The sequence below is a fragment of the Mugil cephalus genome, chromosome 11, assembly GCF_022458985.1.
Source record: "Mugil cephalus isolate CIBA_MC_2020 chromosome 11, CIBA_Mcephalus_1.1, whole genome shotgun sequence".
In the NCBI taxonomy this organism is placed as follows: Eukaryota; Metazoa; Chordata; class Actinopteri; order Mugiliformes; family Mugilidae; genus Mugil; species Mugil cephalus.
This window is the reverse complement of record NC_061780.1, coordinates 8,191,347-8,210,737: the sequence shown is the minus strand read 5'-3', so window position 1 is coordinate 8,210,737 and position 19,391 is coordinate 8,191,347. Positions and strand designations below refer to the sequence as shown.

General features: G+C 43.4%; 2 protein-coding genes across 4 annotated transcripts; both read left to right on the top strand.

The window, feature by feature from the left end:
• The first annotated feature begins 975 nt into the window (after window positions 1–975).
• On the top strand, window positions 976–5,293 carry ube2s (ubiquitin-conjugating enzyme E2S). Its single transcript, XM_047598376.1, has 4 exons — window positions 976–1,172; window positions 1,806–1,953; window positions 3,426–3,616; window positions 3,702–5,293. The coding sequence occupies exons 1-4, from the start codon at window positions 1,170–1,172 to the stop codon at window positions 4,071–4,073; spliced, it is 714 nt and encodes a 237-aa protein (XP_047454332.1). The 5' UTR covers window positions 976–1,169; the 3' UTR covers window positions 4,074–5,293.
• A 137-nt stretch (window positions 5,294–5,430) lies between these two features.
• Window positions 5,431–17,679, top strand: LOC125016141 (protein shisa-6). 3 transcript variants are annotated; one of them, XM_047598374.1, is made up of 7 exons: window positions 5,431–5,608; window positions 7,023–7,252; window positions 9,256–11,573; window positions 12,071–12,225; window positions 12,646–12,711; window positions 13,002–13,187; window positions 13,399–17,679. In XM_047598374.1, the coding sequence occupies exons 3-7, from the start codon at window positions 10,807–10,809 to the stop codon at window positions 14,340–14,342; spliced, it is 2,118 nt and encodes a 705-aa protein (XP_047454330.1). In that variant the 5' UTR covers window positions 5,431–5,608; window positions 7,023–7,252; window positions 9,256–10,806; the 3' UTR covers window positions 14,343–17,679. The 3 variants fall into 3 exon arrangements, with proteins under 3 accessions (XP_047454330.1, XP_047454331.1, XP_047454329.1); XM_047598375.1 differs by lacking the exon at window positions 5,431–5,608 and adding an exon at window positions 5,810–6,657; XM_047598373.1 differs by lacking the exon at window positions 5,431–5,608 and adding an exon at window positions 5,810–6,684.
• Window positions 17,680–19,391: the final 1,712 nt, after the last annotated feature.

Sequence of the window (19,391 nt, the reverse complement as noted above, 5' to 3'; positions counted from 1 at the left end):
GTCTGTAAGTCTGCCAGTATCATATCTTAATCAATGTAAGTACCATGATTAATAAATTCATTTTTCCTACAACTATGGGTCCCTAACCCAATCAATGCATAACCTCTGACCATTGGACTATCAAGCACCTCCCTCAGTTTGATTCAGGTTTCAGGTTCAGGTTTAATCATCATGTGCAAGATTAATACATTGTTAATGATTTCAACTGAAAGTACTATTTAGACTTTTATAATTTTTCTTTTTTCCAGTCATCGGTAAATCACTTTGAGTTTACTCCTAGCATAATACTGACCAACATTCAATTTTGGAATATTAATTGCTATTGATAATTAATTTAATACACTTTTTTTTCATAAACCTGTCAACTTTCATGTGCTCCTTGTTTTACTGCCAAATAAAATAATCAATAAGTACTACAGTTCAGGTGCATTGAGTGTATGTACTTCAGGTTCAGGTTACATGGGTACGTAACATTACTACCCATCTGGCAAGAAAACATCTTGATTTACACTGAATGTTTCTGTTATTTGGGGAAACCAAAATGTTTGCGCAGTTGGCGGAAACTGGTGCTGAGTTGGCCTAATGGGGGGATGCTTTGTGGTTTTAATTCTTTTCTGGAGATGTGGCCACTCATGTTAATGTATATCCGTATCTTCTCTCTCGAACCCGGTCTGATTTTTTGGACTTTTCACGTGTAGCTGCTACTGCCAATCAAACATAATTTTCTTCTCTCCCAGCTACACAGATGTGTAAAGAAGTAGTATCTTTCGTTTATCCAGCGTATCCTTATTGTTTTAGGACTGTTTTCAGTATTGATTGGGGGTGTGAGTTTTTTAAATGGGCCTATGGCTGATTCGGATCAGTCACATTTTTGACTCTGCGTCACTGATAGGTCTCCCGAATGTGACGCGGGTACGTTGGTGTGCCGTGATTGGGTAATACTTTATGACGTAGAACGTCTCTGAGATGCCCATTGGTCGATTGTATTAGGTTAAACCGAGGATCGTATTTTTGTTCCTGTGTCAACGTAAAGAAGAAAAGAGCTGTAGCCACAGAAACCCGGCTAAGTTTCCAATCGAAGATAGTTCTTTTCAGACGTTCCCAGAAAAGGCTCATTCTATCTGACACCGGCCACACACCCGCCACTCTTGCAGATCTCCTTTTTGAAGATGGTGAGACGAATGACCGAGCTTATTGCTAACGGCTAGCAGCGGTAGCTACTAGCTTGATCCGATATTTAGCCGTCGAGTATTTTCGTTTAAATTTAATTATGGTTACGTCTATCTGCTGTGGTGTCTTGTTTTTTGTACACTCTCTTTATATTTGTGTAAATTAATATGTATTTTTGTTATAATGCACGCAGTATCTAGAATTTTCAAGCCATCGAACTGCTTTAACATTAGCTGCTTGAAGCTAGGCTAGTGATGCTAACGGTAACGTAGAGTTACTCATTAGCTGGATCTTCATTAAAGACTCTTACATTTACCTTATTATTACTGTAATACGGATCTATTTATTCTACTAATGCCGAATTGAACTTGGTTGATTTATCTGAGGCCACAACTTTGTAACTCACCCAGAACAGCTAAATTATTTTAGCTCCTTACTGAAACAATTATTACCGATATAATTAATGTAAATGAATGTACATAAGCAAGAGGAAAAAATGGAGTATCTTAAGTGATGGTTGATTTTCTGCAACTTTATCATGTCTATCACTAAAAAATATACTTCAAGGTAATTCTAATGTTGACCTGTATTTTCTACTTAATAACGTTGTTTTGAATTGTTGTGTCTCTCTTCAGAACTCCAATGTGGAGAATTTGCCCCCTCATGTTCTTCGCTTGGTCTACAAAGAGGTTTCAGCCTTAGCTGCAGACCCGCCTGAGGGCATCAAGATTTACCCCAGTGAGGAGGACATAACTGAACTACACACAGCCATTGAAGGACCTGGTAAGGATTGCAAGTTAAAAAAAAAACCAAAACTCGTCATTTGAGATTTCATTTTTCTCAACATGCACACCATTAGAGACAGGGTTTTAAAGTGTACCCCAAAAGCCCTTTCTTATCTTACTTCCTTTCTCCACGATTAAGTGTTCACTATGCGACCATACATACGACATACAAATTTGTCCATGTAACTTCACAGTAGCTGTCAAAGCATTTAGGAAAGAAAAACTGCTGCCAAGCTGTTCCTTAAAGACTTTTTATTTCATAAACGTAAAGCCGCGATAACACACACACAAGCTGACTGCTGTACAACAACACCACTAGAGATGGATTTGTACAAAAAAATAACATGACCACTAAAGTCTTAAATAGCTCTGTGGTAAATGGCTTATCTTGAACATTCACAGCCACAAAAATTCTAAATCACAATTTTGTGTAAACTAACACTGTAAAACTTGGCAGCAGAAATTTCTTTGCACTTTGGCCTTAAAACGAATACAAAACCTGATCCGACTAAGAAAATACAACAAATTGATCATTTTCACTTGCAAGTAGCTAATGTCTAAATTCAATCAAAATATTTAGTAAGAAAATAACCAAAGAAATGGTTATGAAATTGTTCACGTATTCCCAGTTACAGCTGATTATGTTTGATGTGTTTCATTCTTGCAGCGTGTAGTATATTAACTGCCCCATAACTGCACAGTTAGTAGAATAGCTTGATAATATAATGCTGTCAAGAGAGATTCTGCTTGATGACTAACCTTTTATCATCAGCTTATGATAATAGCAGCGCTTGCCTGTTAACCTCCCCCGACTGATGGCTAAGCTGAGACAGTTTGCTGCTCCGCGATGTTAAGGTGGTTTGTGGTTTGCTGCCCATGTTTAAAGATTGAAATACCCTCAGGCCTCGTGGAACTTGTACATTATCTATTTTTTTGTCATTTACTCATTAGGATTACAACTTCTTAAGATAATAGAGGAATGCACAAGTTTTACAACGTAGAAACTATTCTCTTGATGGATTTTTGAATAATCGCTTTATTTACGGGTTTTGCATCCATGCTGTCTGGTCATTATGTGCTCATAGCTTCAGACCTTGTTATTTTTAAGTAGGCCTTGAAGAGCTAGACACTTGTTGGCATTTGTAACACCTCCACAGATCTCCTTCTCTGCGTCATTTTCAATTATACTTGGTGCTTTACTGTATTTGCAGATTATTTGCATCATATAATGCATTCATTCATTCGTTATAATGTATTATGTTAAAATAAGAAAAAGGGACATTAAATGAGCTGACATAGTCAGCATATGTAACAGTTTGAGGTAGTCTTTGACAAATCTGAATTTAACATTTTCTATGTTTTTGTCAGTTGACTCAGTTGGAGCTCTGAACCCGTTTTATTTTTTTATGGACCAAGTTTGGCATGGCCAGGACATACTGTTCATGTGATGAATTCTTTATACTTTGACAGAGGGAACTCCGTTTGCTGGTGGCATTTTCCGAATGCGTCTGGTCCTCGGGAAGGACTTCCCTGCTGTTCCACCCAAGGGGTATTTCCTGACCAAGATTTTTCACCCCAACGTGGGCCACAAGGGAGAGATCTGTGTCAACGTGCTGAAGAGGGACTGGAAGGCAGAACTCGGCCTCCGACATGTCTTACTTGTAAGGTGGACCGATTCATCTCCGCTTTTCAGCTGTGTTATGTCCACAGTTTAATACATTTGTTTTTTTCCTGCGCTTCCTACAGACAATCAAGTGTCTTCTCATACACCCGAATCCAGAGTCGGCTCTGAACGAAGAGGCTGGGCGTTTGCTGTTAGAGGACTATGCAGAATACGAGTCTCGCGCCCGCCTTCTCACGGAGATCCACGCGATGGGTGGGCCCGGCGGCACGTCTGGGGCACCTCAGGACCCTAATGACGGCCCACAGCCGAAGAAGCACGCAGGTGACCCCATGAAGAGAGCAGGACCCAGTGCTGCGGCTGTGCCGGCCGCTCTGGGTAACGGAGCTAACGGAGCCAGTACCACCAACAGCAACAGCAATAGCAACAGTAGTAGTACTAATAATGTAGCAGGGAAAAAGAAAGCAGATAAAAAGCGCGCGTTGAGGCGACTTTAATACATGTGTGTGTGTGTACGTGTGTGTGTGTGCGTGCGCGAGAATGTAAATATAAATATTGAAGTGTGCTGACAAAGTTGTTGTTCCCCTTTTCTGACTCTTTCTACCCCCAGTCCAGGCTGTCCAATTTGTACTCTTACCACCACCTTTGTTATGCCACAATTTTGACTTGTTGGCATCACAGATTTGTTAATTATTTCCATACCTGAAGACACTATGAGAAATATTTCTTCTTCCTTAAAAAAGAAATAATACAAACTGCGAAAATCATGTTATCAGCTGTATTTTGTCTTTGCCCTTTTCTGAGTGAATGACACATAACAGGTTTCACTGTGCAAAATACATGGCCTGTCCATTACTGAGACATACAGTAAGTCCTATTGTCTCAGACTGGACATCAGGGCTTCTTGGTAAATGCTACTGTGACGGTACTGTGTACTGCACAGCATGGCGCTCTCTTTTTTGTTTGGTCAGGTTTCAAAGTCAGGTTTACAAAATTAGTTTAAATGAAATAATGCAGGATTGCCCATTGGATGAGAAACATTGTTACCATTGTGGAGAAAGTAACATCTTTTTTAAATAGTATTTTTCATATTGTGATCTGGATGAATTTAAGGTATGGAAAAAGTTAGCAGTGGGGTATAGGAAGTCTGTCTTTCTTTTTTTTTAAGATTGTTTCACTGTCCAGTATTTTCAAAAGTTTTTAATTAACATGTCCATATTCAGCTGTCTGTCTCGTGGTTGTGTGTTAAGGCATAGATCAGTGGCTATAAGGGAACAGGGTAGGTTGCAAGACAACTTTTATAAAAACAAACAAACAAAAAAAAATCTCAATCATCTGTTCTCTGTATTAAGCATACTGTGGTGTGACTTGCTTTGACTGCCTCCGTTTCCCTACAAAACAGTATGTGCTCTCAAATACCCAGCTCTTGATCAACATCAGGAGAAAAAAAAAATCCACTTTTATATAAAAAAAAAAAAATTGTCTCTCCACCCGTTGTGCTGGCAGGGTTTCTCGGGCAGGTTTTCCCTCTGTTCTCAATGCATGCGGGGCCTACATTTCCCAAGGAAACACTCTGAAATGCCGCGGAACGCTTCGGGAAGGAAAAGGTGCCCCTGAAACTCCTGTTTTCGTGCAAACTGTTGGTCGGATATTTTGTGTCCACTTTAAATTATTTAAATTAATAAAAACCTTGAAATACGAGAAGTGAAATGAAAAATGATGCCCCGATCTGCTCTTTTTTATTTGACCGTTTGAATGCTCAGGACGTATGTGAGGGTGAAGCTTTTTTTGTGTGTGTGTGTGTGTGTGTGTGTGTGATAGCACTTTGTTTTGTTTATAGTGGTCTCCTGTTCTGCAGCGGTGGAATAACCATTATGAGAAAACGAGTAATTGCATCCACCCCAGCAAACCAGTGAGGGAAAAGTGCACCCGATAGAGCGTCACTGGACCATCTAATGAAGGGCTCCACCGGCCTCTGCTGCAGACATGCAGCAGCCCACCCACCTGTTAGAAATAGCAACCTGCCATGCAGGTAATTATCAGGCCCTTCTTAGACACCTGGGGCTTCACATAACCCTTTACGCATTCCGCGAGCCCGGTTTGGATGTGCGTACCTCTTCACCACCTGGTACGCACCTCTGTCGCATATTCACATTAATGCTAAAACACACAGACTTTGCGTGTAACTGTAAAGTACACTGTTTTTATTTAGTGAATTTGTGTCTTGGGTGCGTTTAAGGGCACGTGTAATAGGACCAAATGTTTCTTCCTGTGTCTCGCACAGTGTGAATCGTGATTCATCCTGTGGGCCTCAATTAATAGGGTACAACGCTGAGATTAAATTGAAAGCCTGAACCGCATTTCATTCATGAATCCGAACGAGAGTCACCTCAATCTGCGGAGAATCTCCCCACATCTCCATCCACTCTTTGGTTTATTTTATATTTTGTGGATTCCCTGCAGTCCCCCTCTCGTCTCACACTTAAAGAAATCTCCGAATAGTCCGTGTAGGTCTGAGTCTAATTGACAGTTTCGTTCACGCTCCAGTATTAAAGCTTTTTGCGCCAATCCTCTCCCCTTCCCCGTTTTCATCGCTTTCATAATTGCCACCAACATAATGACACAGTTGCTGTGGCAACCGTGTCTCTCCGTGTCTCTTTTTTTTTTTTTTTTTTTTCTCCGCTTCGCGCACACGCAAAAAGAAAAATAACACACACTCTTGGATCTCGGAGGTCTTCCGCTCAATATACCGGCTGCGCTGCATTTAGCAAGTTTTGCTTCCGTTTTTTAAATAGAGTTTTTACTTTTTTTTCTTTTTTTTTTAAAGAACGGGAATCCGACTTTTTTTTTATATATTAGTCACCGAGTTAAAAGAGGGGCATTAAATGGAGGGGAGTAGGCTAAAGATGAGTGCCACCAGTTGAATGGGTCTAATGTCCATCAGCACCGAGCAGAGCGGACTCTCGTCGGGACCGGTCTGACCGACCAATCACAGCGCTCCCCCGCTGGCAGACCTCCGTGAGGCCGGTCGCAGTTAGACGGCGTGAGCATCGCTTGGACGCTATTAAGGCAACAACCTCGGTCAGTTACGGGGAGAAAGTTAAAATTGTGAGAAACGCTTTTGGCGACATTTTCATCATATTCACATCGGAACTACTTGCGCTTCCCTACGACTACCACTGCTTCTACTACCACTACTACTACTACTACTTAGACTACTCTCTAACTTGCACCTACGTCAAGCGGACATTTGCAGATGTACCTAGATGAAGTGTCACATGTATCAGAAAATCTCAGAACATCTCGTCGTTCACTGACTCCCTCTCTCTCACTCTCTCTCTCTCCCTCTCCCCCCCCTCTCTCTCTCCCTCACTCACTCTTTCTCTCCCGCTCGCGTTTCTTTTTTGTCTTTCTTTCTCTCTGCCGTGATGATGGATTATCAATAGCCTGATGGAGGCACAACAAGAGTGATCGAGATCTGCAGCGCTTCCGACGAACACGGGCTTTAAAAGAAAAAGAAAAAAAGAAAAAACAGGTGTCACGTCCAGCAACAGTTCAAGCTGTCCTCATCATCTCCAGCTACAATAACAGGCTGCCATCTGAGAACAGCTGAGATACAGTGCGCAGGCTCTCCCAGCGCTCCTCTCCAGCATCAAGCCCCCAGAGCAGCGCACAGGTAAGACACGACATTATGCACCTTTCACTAATGCAACTTGCGGTCGCTGATTTGGACTAGAAACTGGTCGATGCGGCCACTGTTTGCCTCCGTGTGCATGAAAATTGAGTTTTGCATCTGTTTTAGACGCATCAGCTGTCCTGGAGGCTGTCAAAGAAAACATTTGGATGGATTCTGCGCCACAGAAACATCCACACAGTCGCTTTTACTCGGGGCTGACGTGTTATATTTAAACCACTTAAAATACTTTAATCGACACCACACTGGGACATTATGAACATATTGTTATCAAGACCACTGATAACACACACACACACCGACACATCATACCGGACTACACACACACGCACACACCGGCACGGATACACCCACGCACTCTTTGCCTACTGATACATGCAAGTCATGTCCATAACCCGCATGCTTGTTCACTGCAAGTTGCAACTTATTAACCTAATGAGGGATGAAACGTAGTCTGAGGAGACGGCGTCCAAATCATCGGGCTGATGCGAAGTCATTGCGCAGCATATATTCACCGCTAAGACTAAAGCGGCTGCGCGCCTTTCGCTGTAATTAATCGCCTTTTGCGTTGGCATGACTTGTCTTTGGGATCTGTCTGTCTCTGTCCCCCCATCGATTCACATCAGCGCGTTTTGCAACACTAAAGAAAACGGGGCCATTTTGTTTCATTCCCAACAAACACCTGTTGAAATTATTGCATGGCCAGGCGTCTACGCGGCTTGTCAACACCCTGCAATGCAAAGTACGGAGGGGGGGCTTTGATACAATCACTTGCAGATGCAGGAATCTGTTGGAATGGATTGTCCTCCCATCAACGCAACTCGGGCTGCATCTTCACAGCTGTGAATGTGTGCCCTTCGCCCCTTAGTTCCCATTCCCACTCTCTGCTGCATTGCTTCAGCATCACAGCACAGAAATACCCAGAGGAAAACATTTGACTGGTAAAAAGGCAAATTGCCTTATTAGACTTTAGGCCATAGGGCAGCATAATTAGATTGAGGAACTTGAATGTTTCCCATCTGAATTCTTCTTATCTTATTATTAGGAGGCTGTACATGTACATCTACTGAGGAAGGGGTCTGAATATTTGGCCAGGAAAAATAACCCCGTGACGTGAATGGAGTCAGTGCAGGGTGCACACAATACGGCAAATGGAAGTTGAGCAGCGTTCGCAGGTGACTTCGCAAGACATCAGTGTCGTCTTGTTGAGCAAGAGATGGGCAGATGTGACTCTGAAATCTGGTTTGGCTAATGGGTGTAGATTGGATTCTGCCTCCCTTCTCTTTCACTGCCTCTTTCACTCACACACAGACAGAGCTGCAGTGCTATTCTGAGAGAGTTAGCTGCCTCAACCCACGCACAGAATCTGAGAAAGAGAGAAAGGCAGAACGAGGGAGAAAGAGGAGAAGGAGGGAGCAAGAGGAATAAAGGAAAGAGGCAGAGACTGGCTACAAGGAGGTTTACAGAATGCCGGCTATAGAACCTCGCATGCACACACTCACACAAAGCCTTTTTTTTTTTGCACTTTCAAATCGTGCCCCTTAAACTGTATCTGATTTGCAGTCTTGATTAGCACTCCTCTGTTCTCGTGCGGATTGTATTTGCAGATCTGTTTGGTGGTGCTGTTTGTGTGATGTGCTATGTTGTATTGGTAAGTGCTGGGAGAAATGTACTTGATTCTGTGCCACCCACACACCGCCCTCCCACTCATGGTCGTCTCTGCATCTATACCTCTGGCTCTTCCCGCTCGCCACAATCTCTTTGCTCATTTAAATCCCTACCCTGCATTTATCCTCTGCTCTCTTTTTTCTCTCTTTCTCCATCATTGGCTTTTCAGGAGAGTGTTCCTCCCGCAACCAAACACACACGCACACATGCGAACGCACTCTTGGCTCCTCACAGTGTGCCCCCAAAATGGACAAAGACGAGGGTCAGCGAGGTTGCGGGCTCTCTCTATTCTAATGTCTCTCATTTTTGTGTTGCAGAATTTACATTCGGCCGACGCGCTCCAGTTTCAGCTGTCGACTCGTAAACCCCCCCCCCCCACCCTCCGAGACCGTTCTGGAAATCAAGCAGAACACCTAAAGACGACAAGAAGAGAAATTCTCTCAGCGAACTCTTTGGGAACATTAGTCAGTGGGAGAACTGCTGCTTTGTGATTCTTGTTTTTCCTCCACTGAACTCTCCTCAGAAGGTTAGAGGAGCATGTAACTGAAACAAGTGGAGGCCTCCGTGATTTCAGCATTCTGTCTCCCCCATCTGTGCCTACATTCTCTGCTACAGATAGGGACGTTTTGATAATTACATATAATTATAATTTCTGTGGGAGACAGATCTGCCTCTGTCTATTATTGCCAACACCTCCAACACAATAACTTCACACATTTACATATTTCTCAACAAAAGTGATATTCTTTGAACCTCAGAGACAAATCAGGAATAATTTTACTTGGAGAGACGTGTCACATGGAGAAGCAATGTGCCATTCAGTTGACATCTAATTAGAGATACAGTTGAGTGACACGGGCAACATTTTGTGCCTAAAAGCTGAACATTTAAAAATCATGACACTTGCCTCATTTTGCAACGTGTTTCACGGGCCCGGAGTCATTTATGTGGTTTGTGCTTACTCCTAATTTTCGGTTGTTACAGTGTTCTAGCACTTAAGCGGAGTCTTTCTCATTATCACCCACAGCCCGGTCGCAGAAACAGTCCGTGCCAGGCGGGTACTGATGCTCGCCAATCCAGCCATAGAAAAAGATTAAAGTCACGTTCATGGTGTAGTCTGTGGATGTATCTAGAACAAGTTGGAGAAAATGTTACACTCAGTAAAAACTAGGCCACATTAATGGGCTGCGTTCATCCAATTGTTTACAATGCCGAAAAGCGCCAAACACGTGGAAAAAAGACATAGACGTCGTACAGAAAAACATCTGCTTACAGAATAAATAAGTGCCGATTCAAAACAGATCCAGCTGTTTACATTTGATCAAACTCGGGCCATAGCATCTCGTTCAAGTGCCACGATCAGCACAGGAATGTAAAGGAACGCCATATTTTATTGAAAACACTTGCTACAATTTCTTTCTGAACTTTTGCGAATAGTAATCTGATTTTGTTCAGTAGGTCATGCAGGATGAGGCATCAAGGACAAAAATAATGAAGATTGTTGTTTTCTATTTGTCCTTCTTACAAAGCCGTGCCCATTTTACTGATCTACATATGAGACGTGTTTTAGGGTATGAAGTCAATACGCCCTCAGAGTCCCTTTCCAGCAGGAAATAAACCCATTTTAATACCACTATCATAAATTATTAACACCCACAAAAACATTTGGGTAGTGTTTGTCCGTCAGGCGTCCCATTTCATCACCGAGGATTACTGAATGAAACTACTGATACATCAATATCCAGTAGGTTGTACATGCTACATGAACACTTCTCACGCCGTTTTAGTGGGTTAAACTGTAAAAGCGGATACACCATTGTAACTGCATTGACTCAACAACAGAAAATAGATGTCTTAGTCATGTAAAAATGACGCCCACCACCAATCTCCGAGTCCTCGCTGTCTCCCTTCTCTTCCTCCTTACTGCCCCACTTACCACTGTCATGGAGACTTCTCCGTTCCCCCCTCCCCAGCACGCAGACCTCTCAGGGAGACCGTTCACAGAGCAGCCCAAGACCGGCTCCAGCCCCTCTCTCCTGCTCTTTGCCATCCAGGCCAACCTCAGGCCAGCCGCTCTCCAGGGCAGGACCAAAACCCCCGAGAAACTCCCAGAAACCTCCGAGGGGGTTCTGGAGACGCCTCCGAGACCCCTGCCCCAGGTCATGTTCCCCAAGAATGTAACTTCGTCAGAGGCCCTCGCGCCTCCCTTAGGTGCGGCCCAGGTAGCGCCCATTCCCCCGCGCTTCATGGATGGATGGATGGATGTATGCAGGGGTTACTATGACGTGATGGGACACTTTGACAGCGCTTTCAACTGCTCCAAGGACACTTTTATCTACTGCTGTGGAACGTGCCACTATCGCTTCTGCTGTCCGGAGAGAAGCCGCCAACTAGAGCAAGAAAGCTGCAAAAACTATGACTCTCCAGACTGGGCCAAGCCGCAGACAGACACCATAAACATACAAGAGGATATGGGTCCTGACCCAGACTTTGATCCGCTGAAGCAGCAGAGTCACAACACGGGCTTTGTCATTGGGGGAGTGATAGTGTTCATGGTGGCTGTCGCTGTGGGCATCAAGGTGGTCTTCAACAAGGTGCAACAGGAAGCCCACCAGAGGGACCTAAACATGCCCAGGTGAGTCTCAGACACTTTTCATTTCATCAGCTCCATTTACTTAATCCCACTTTTGAATACAGTAATAAAAATCAGCACTCCATAAATGGCCTAGATTCCCTCATTCTGGGCCCAGAATAATGCGATTAGTCATCAGCCGAAACATATTTGATCTTCATCGAGTGGCTGCTGCAGAATTCATGGTTGTTTTGATTTCCTCTTGGCTTTCTCATCTCAAATAAAACCCCTCATTCTGGCAATAAAAATGGTCATTTTGGTTTTAATAGTTGTAGAGGTGGCTGCCGCCCCTTCAGTATAGTTCAATAGTAAGATTCCATCACGAAACAAGTCATTCATCTAAAACAAGTCGGGAATCGATGGCTAATCTTGACATCAGATTTTGAAAAATGGCAAATTAGAAATTGCAGCTAATAAAGTGACCTTGAGTTTACTGTATCAGCTTCATTGCTATTTTTGTCTTGCGTTTCCCTTTTCTCTTGTGTTTAAAACATAATTAGAGCCCTGGTCGACATGTTGCGGCACCAGTCGAGTCCGGTCCAGCAGGATGAGAGAAACAACAGCGTGGCTCTGGCTGTAGGGGATGGACAGGGGACACTGGGGAGAGCTCCAAAAAATCTCTACGCCCCAGGACTCCCCAGCAAGGACAACAGATGTGAGAGTCTAGGGCTTATACAGTATTACTGAATAGCACAATCAGACGCACAATTAGAGCTTTTGTAACAACATCCTATGTATGCAGAGGCGCATTGTTCTCGTCACGTCTGCATACGGATGCGGATTTTTCTTTTTTTTTTTCTGTCTCACCCCCAGGATGTCTTTGCAGCTATTCAGCAGACAGAATGAAAAAACAATGAAATGGTGGCGTGCCAAAAAGACAAAAGCTTAGCCGTAGAGATTTCCCTGTACTGTCAGTGGTCACTGAGAAAGACTTCCTTGTTGTGTGAAGTATTTTGACTGTGGTTAAATGCACAAGAAGGATCTGGAGATAGGTGCTCCTAAAATCTTTATATTTTATGTGACTGCCTGACATCCATTTTGTGAGCTGATCACCTTATGTTCTCTTGATTTACAGTGGGCAATTTGCAACACAATTTCATCCACTCATCAGGCTCCAGCCCGAAACACACAGCAACTATCGGTAAGGCAGCTGGTGAAAGCCGGGCCTCCCATGTAAATGACATGTAATCACTCTGATGTTTCATTTACTTCATTCAGATTCATTATAAGCTCAAAAGCGGACCCGTTTATTCCGACAATAATGACGATTATCGTAGCTTTGGATGCCTGCGTTGGTGTCGAAAGCAAGTTAAAATCTATCGCTTCCACTGCGTGTTTCGCAGATTCACACGCCGCCGCGTGCGGTGCGCCGTATCCAGAGGAGCAAATCTCATTTAACACACATTCATTTTCTCCCTGTGGTCTCTGCAGAACGCACCCCTCGGATGAACAATGCTCAGCTGGCGGCTGGAGGCACCCTGCTTTCTAGTAAGCACAACAACACCAAATCCCAGCCTTCTTTCCACCACTCCCTGCACAACCTGGCCCAGCTGCCGCCCTCCTATGAGAGCGCCACCAAGCCCGAGCTCAACAGATACTCCTCACTCAAACGCCTCGGTAAGCACGGAGCTTTTCCAGGAACGCGCTCTGCCGAGCTGTTCTGTCTAAACCCTCACCTCGCTCCCCTTCCAGGGCTGTTTCTGCAGCTGTTTCATAAGCGTGGCAACACTCTTGACGCTAAGTCATAAAACGCAGGCTGCATCATTATGTGCTGGTGTTATTTTACTGTGGTGATAAACAATTCAGCTAAATTTTGTTTGGCTTCCAGAGAAAGGTCTTGATGAGTACTCCTCTGGTTACTGCACCACCAAGCGCCGGCCTCACACAGCCCAGCCGGCCCTCCAGTCCTCCCAGCACCACCTCCACTGGGGGGGAGACTACACCCTCAGCGGGAGAGGGACCCTCCCCAGGCACGCCGCACGTCCCTGGATCCCACCACCACCTTCCGGCATCCCCGCTTCGCCCACTCCCAATCCTTACCCTCTGGATCCCCCAGAGCCCCAGTACAACCCCAACTACGACACCCTCTCCAAGCCGAGAAAAGTCAAGTCCAGTGACCAGCTGCTCAACATGGGCGACGTCCCTGGCAACACAGGGACCCTGTCCCGGCTCTCCAAGAACCAGCAGCACCAGTACTACAAAGCCATGGCTGCTTCCAATAAGAACTCCAACACACAGACCCTCACCAGGAAGACCCAGGACAGGCAGGACAGGCAGGACAGGCGAGGCGAGGAGAGGCGAGAGGAGCGGCTGCTCATGTCCCCGGACCACCTGGAGGAGAGGATGGGCGTCGGCGGGATGGGCGTCGTAGATCCGTACGCCCATACGGGAGGGATCGTCCCCACGCTGCCCCGCCAGCAGAAGGCCCAGTCCCAGCAGAACGTCTGCGCCACCCCCTCCCTCGACCGGCACCACATGATCAAGATGAACTCTCACCCCACGTCCGGGCGGGAGCAGGAGAGGAGCACGGGAATGACGGGGCACATGAGCGGGGGCATGGGCTGGGCGGGGGAGATGCCCGGGGCCGGGGTAGTCATGGGAACGGGAACACTAGGGGGCCACAGCGCGAGGAGGATGGCTTTTGCAGCGAAAAGGCAGAACACCATTGAGCAGCTACATTTCATACCGGGAGGGGGCGGAGGGGGGTCCGCGGGAAGTGGAGGGGGTAGTCAGGGGATCAGGACAGGGAGTAAAAATGAGGTAACGGTGTGAGGTCTGTGCCTAATGTAGAGTTTACACCTCATCACAGCTATGGGAATAGATCACCCTTCTGCATTTAACCATTAGATAAACAGCTACAAGAAATAAAACTAGAAGTATAAAGTATAGTAAGAGTATAATGTGTTTAGGCTATTCAGATTAGTGTTATCTTGTAATTAAATCGCTTGAATATGACTACTTATATTAAATTAAAAACCTAGGAACATCTGTTACAGTTATGTGATAGCCTACATCAGCCATATTTTGTAACAGAATTTGCCATATTGCCATATACAGCGGTGCCATTACTTGTAGAGAGACTGACTGGAAGGGTGAAACAAAACCAACAGAAGAGTCGTTCATAATTTAGTTTTTATATATGTTTTTCAAAAAGTACTCAGGAGCCATATTAGATAGGGAATCAGACTATGTGAAAAAAAAAAAAGGTTCGCTGAAGCGGAGGACCGTGTGGAATATTACATCTCAGAACTTCAGAGAACTGAGCCAACTACCTGGACCGTCGATCCGCTCAACCCCTGCCGACAACTATTTATTAAACTGAATCTCGCGGGTGAAGAGCCCCCGTGGACCAGACGAGTCCGTGTGAACTGTGTGCCTGGGGAGGGATTTTGACGATGTTACCCTCCGCCGAACCAACCTCATCCTGGCACGGGGAGACGTAACTGATTTTTGTTGCTTCCTATGACGCTGAGACAAAGTGGGGGCTGTGTCTGACTGAGACTCGGCAGCCCGACACTGTTGGCCGGACTCCACGCCTTGATTCAAACTGCGGACGTACCCACATTACCAATCTGATGCCTGGGCTGCCTAGTTTTCCATGTGACCTTAGATGAAATCCCCAGAAGAACTCGCGCTCTGATCACTGTTACACTACAGGAGCATAAGCTGGTGTTAGCTTACGTTACGGGTGAGTTTCCCCTAATGTTCCCACCGATACATCAAGACCTACCTGTAAAAACTATGGGCTACCAAATGACACAGAGCCATCGCAGTATTACAAAAACATCTCGACACAAATTTACAAAATGAAGAGATAGTGAAACAGAAGTATATGTTAAGTTTACTAATAGAGAGAGAGAGGGAGGCAACTTGCTTTAAGTTGTATGCCAGGAGCAGAGGTTTTTCTACAGAGCACAAACGAATAAACCATGACGCAGAGGTTGCACTTACACAACTGTCCTTCAAAGCCATTTATGGAGATACAAAGAAAAATACCACAGAGCAAGCTGGTCTGACAATCACCATTTTATTATTATCGCCAGGTGACAAATTATACGAGTCAGTGATATTTTGTACAGTCAAGCGGATTGGCTTCGGAGCAAGCCAAAAACCTCTGAGTCAGGAGCGAGGGCGACCCGAGGCCTTCTCCTGAGCGGCTCCACGCGCCGCAAGAGACTCGGATGGTTAGGAAGCCCTTCCCATCCTCAAGACAAAGACCTTGCTGTATCATAACGCAGTTCAGCCAGTACGAGTAAAAATATAAAAAGAAAAACAGAAAAGAGGAAAAAATGAAAAAAAAAAAAAAATCTTCATCAATAACAACGCTTATCAATACTAAGGGCTATCCTATCCTATATACTGTAGTATGTGATATCTGTGCTCCATATAAAATGCTATCTCTTTCTATTGATTTTGTGTTGATATTGTCATGATGTATTAAGTATTAATGTGTACAAAAAACAAGAGCAATTTAAGCACAGTTCAAAGAGAAACACGGAGACAAAACTTTGCACAAATCTACCCCCTGATATTTGCACCAGATACAAACATACTTTGTATCACGTCCTCAAGGTTTACATTCTGTACGAGCATGGCCGAAAGTGCGACTGATCAACGGAAGGTATTGCACCGAGAGAGGATGCCTTTTTTTTCTTCTTTTTCTTTTTTTTTTATCAACAGAAATGAGACGTAAAGACGCAGACGAAAGGAAGGAACTGCTTGGTTTTTGTTCAGTCGTGTGAAAGGATACAGAGACGAAATGCTGATAAACAGAAACACGGATTTCATTTGGACAATCTTCCTATACACAGTGCTAAATGTAGTTGTTATGAATATGATGGAGTGTTATTATTAATAATTATTATAACTGTTATGGTTATTCTTAACAATTATCTTATGGTGTGATGTTCTTTTACTTGGTGGGATTTTAAGTGTTTATTGTTTTTAGGTAACTAGCATTCTCATGACTAGTTGGTTTTTCATACATCTGGTCATAAATTTTTAAAACATTCCAAATCTTGATGCATGCCAGCTCCATTTCATTGAGAGGCATTTACAGTATGTCTGGATTTTACGGTCACGAATGCTCAAATGGCCGACTTTCCAGCTGTGTGTACTGTGCCTAGACATCGGCCTTATACGACTTCTTGATCTCAAGTGATTATTTAGGTTTCCACTCTGGTACAAAAACATGGATTGATAAAAATCTGCAGCCTTTCTATGAGTTCGATGATGGTGATTAAACGGGGATAGATGAGCCTGGGATGGGCCTGAAGTTATTAACGTCACAGACGGTCTGTTGTCTCCACTGCAGCAGCCTGACCCACTAATTTATTATGGGGTGTACACGCTAAAACCCATGATGCCATAATGTATGTATGTTTTATATGAATGTTTATAACACGAGTCGGGGAAGGAAAGGGGTCTAACGGAAACCTGAATGCTTTGAGCGGAGTGTCTTTTTCAGGGAAAATGGATAGATGACATACAGTAGTACTAGATTTTTTAAATAGAGCCACAAAAGGTCTGTAGCAAAGTCTGTAAAATCTCACAAGCCATATCCATTGAAACTCATTATCACACTTTTATAAATGGTTAATCTAATTTGTGCAAGTATTGTATTTTGTATAGCTAGTACAATCAGAATATTTTGAGTGATCTCTTCGACATTAATTTGAGGATTCAAAAAAAATAATAATTATGTGTTAGTATTTAATGAATTGTACAGTGCCAAACTCATAACATTTTGTTGTCTTTTTATCGTCACAGCCTCCTAGATGGCTACAGGGGTTATTTCTCCTTCACGGCCGAGAACTAATACCGGGCAGTTAAGCTGAAAAACAGAAAGAAGGAGAAGCTAGTTCTCAGAAAGAAATGAATGAATATGGTGTATGTTTTTACCATTATGAATTCATTTAGGTTGAAGACGGTTAATGGCCACCTGAAATGGACAGGGACAGTGTCCAGTAATGAGAATTCATGGATTTATTTTCATGCCTATAAATTTCAAAGCAACCCTTTTGCTATTGTTAAATCCATTGATCCCCTTGGATACAACAGTAACTTATAAAGAATTTGTATAATAAAGTTGGTGGAAAAAAACCCAAAACGTTTTGTTCTTTATTATGGCGTGTGTGACATTTTCTTTATTTAGTCAGTTATTTTGCATTACAGTAACATCCTTAATAATGATGATGATGTATTTCTATTTTTCAGACCTGCAAAGCAGTTCAGTTTATTCTAGTTCATTTAAGACCCTTTTGAATTAAAACAATGCACTTTTGGTTTGTAAAAAAAAGTGTTCATGGAGGTAAATATATTTTAATATAAAGCTACAAGTGCTGCAGTAAAAAAGCCACATGGTGGACGATATTTTGTGTTATATAATTGCATCAGATTACTGGTGTTGACTGGTGAAGCTGAGTCATTATAGTATATTTTAGAAGCTGTATTTATTTTGTGGAGTCTGGTGTCAGTAAGTCACCATTGACACTGCTAAAATAAATTTAGTGACAAACAAGTATAACACAGCATAAAGTGTGAGGGGGAAAAAATTAGAAATAACCCTCAGATGAGACTTGGCTTATTTGGTCAGCATCAATACGTTATTAAACTGGAATTATAAAAGAATAAATACAAGGCAAATGAAAGTTTAAGGAAACTAGAAGCAGTGGCAATATTAACAAAAGGAAGTCTAATCTTCAGTAGGTTAGTGTAATAAAATCCCATAGACACTGATATTGTCGGATATTGTTTAAGCTACAGTGAGGATATGGAGTGCTACCGGGTGCGGACAGCTGCAACTTTGAATAAAAATGAAAAGGGGAAATTGTTTTCATATCATTTCCAGATCGTCTGTGTTATATCACACTGCACCTGATGGGTTCTTACAGTGAGGTAAGGGCTGTGCACCTCATATTCAAAACCCCATGTGAATACATTTATTGCTCTGAGATGTATGAAGGCTTAAATGAAAGAGCGGACGGCTGCCATCGTAATAATGAAATAATTTTTACAAGAGGGACCCGTATGGCTCAAGAAATATTATGTTTGATTTAAGCAGCAGCGTCCACTGCTGCATCACAGCCTCTGCAATTTACACATTTCACCACCAGGAGGTTCAGTGGCTGCAAGATGAACTGTGCAAGGAGGCCTCTCTTCTCTCAGAATGGCATATAACTTAACCCTTAAAGCTCTTCCTCTTTTATTACACAAGGATACAAACATTAAGATTAAGAGAGAGAATAAGGACACGCATACTCTACACTGTAGACCAAATCTGAAACCGCGAAAACTATGAAACAACTCACATGGAGTTATGTAGTAAACAACAAAAAAAAAAGTGTTAATAAAGCCAAATGTGTTGGTAAATTTAACACCTTGTCTACTTTTCCCTCACTCTGTGGCTCCTATCAGCTGAGTCGGATTTAGATCAGGTCTCCAGATCGTCTGATGCAGTGCTCCATCACCGTTCCTCTTGGTCACACAGACCTCACTGAGCCTGGAGGTGTGATTTATTGTTCTATAAAAAAATACTCACGGTAGTCCCACTAAGTACAAACCAGATGGGATTGTATTGTGGTAGCCATGCTGGTTTGAATCCTGAATGCTGTGAAATTGCTAAGAGTTTCACCAGCAAAGCTCTCCCAGCAGCATCACACCTCCTCCTCCATGCTTCACAGGGAGCCACACATGCAGATATCATCAGTACACCTTCACACTCCACATTTCCACTAATATATTCTCTTGTTGTTGTGTTTATTAACTTGACAATGGAGCTCTGATTCACACAGTCTCATCCCAGCAGTTAACGCTGAGATG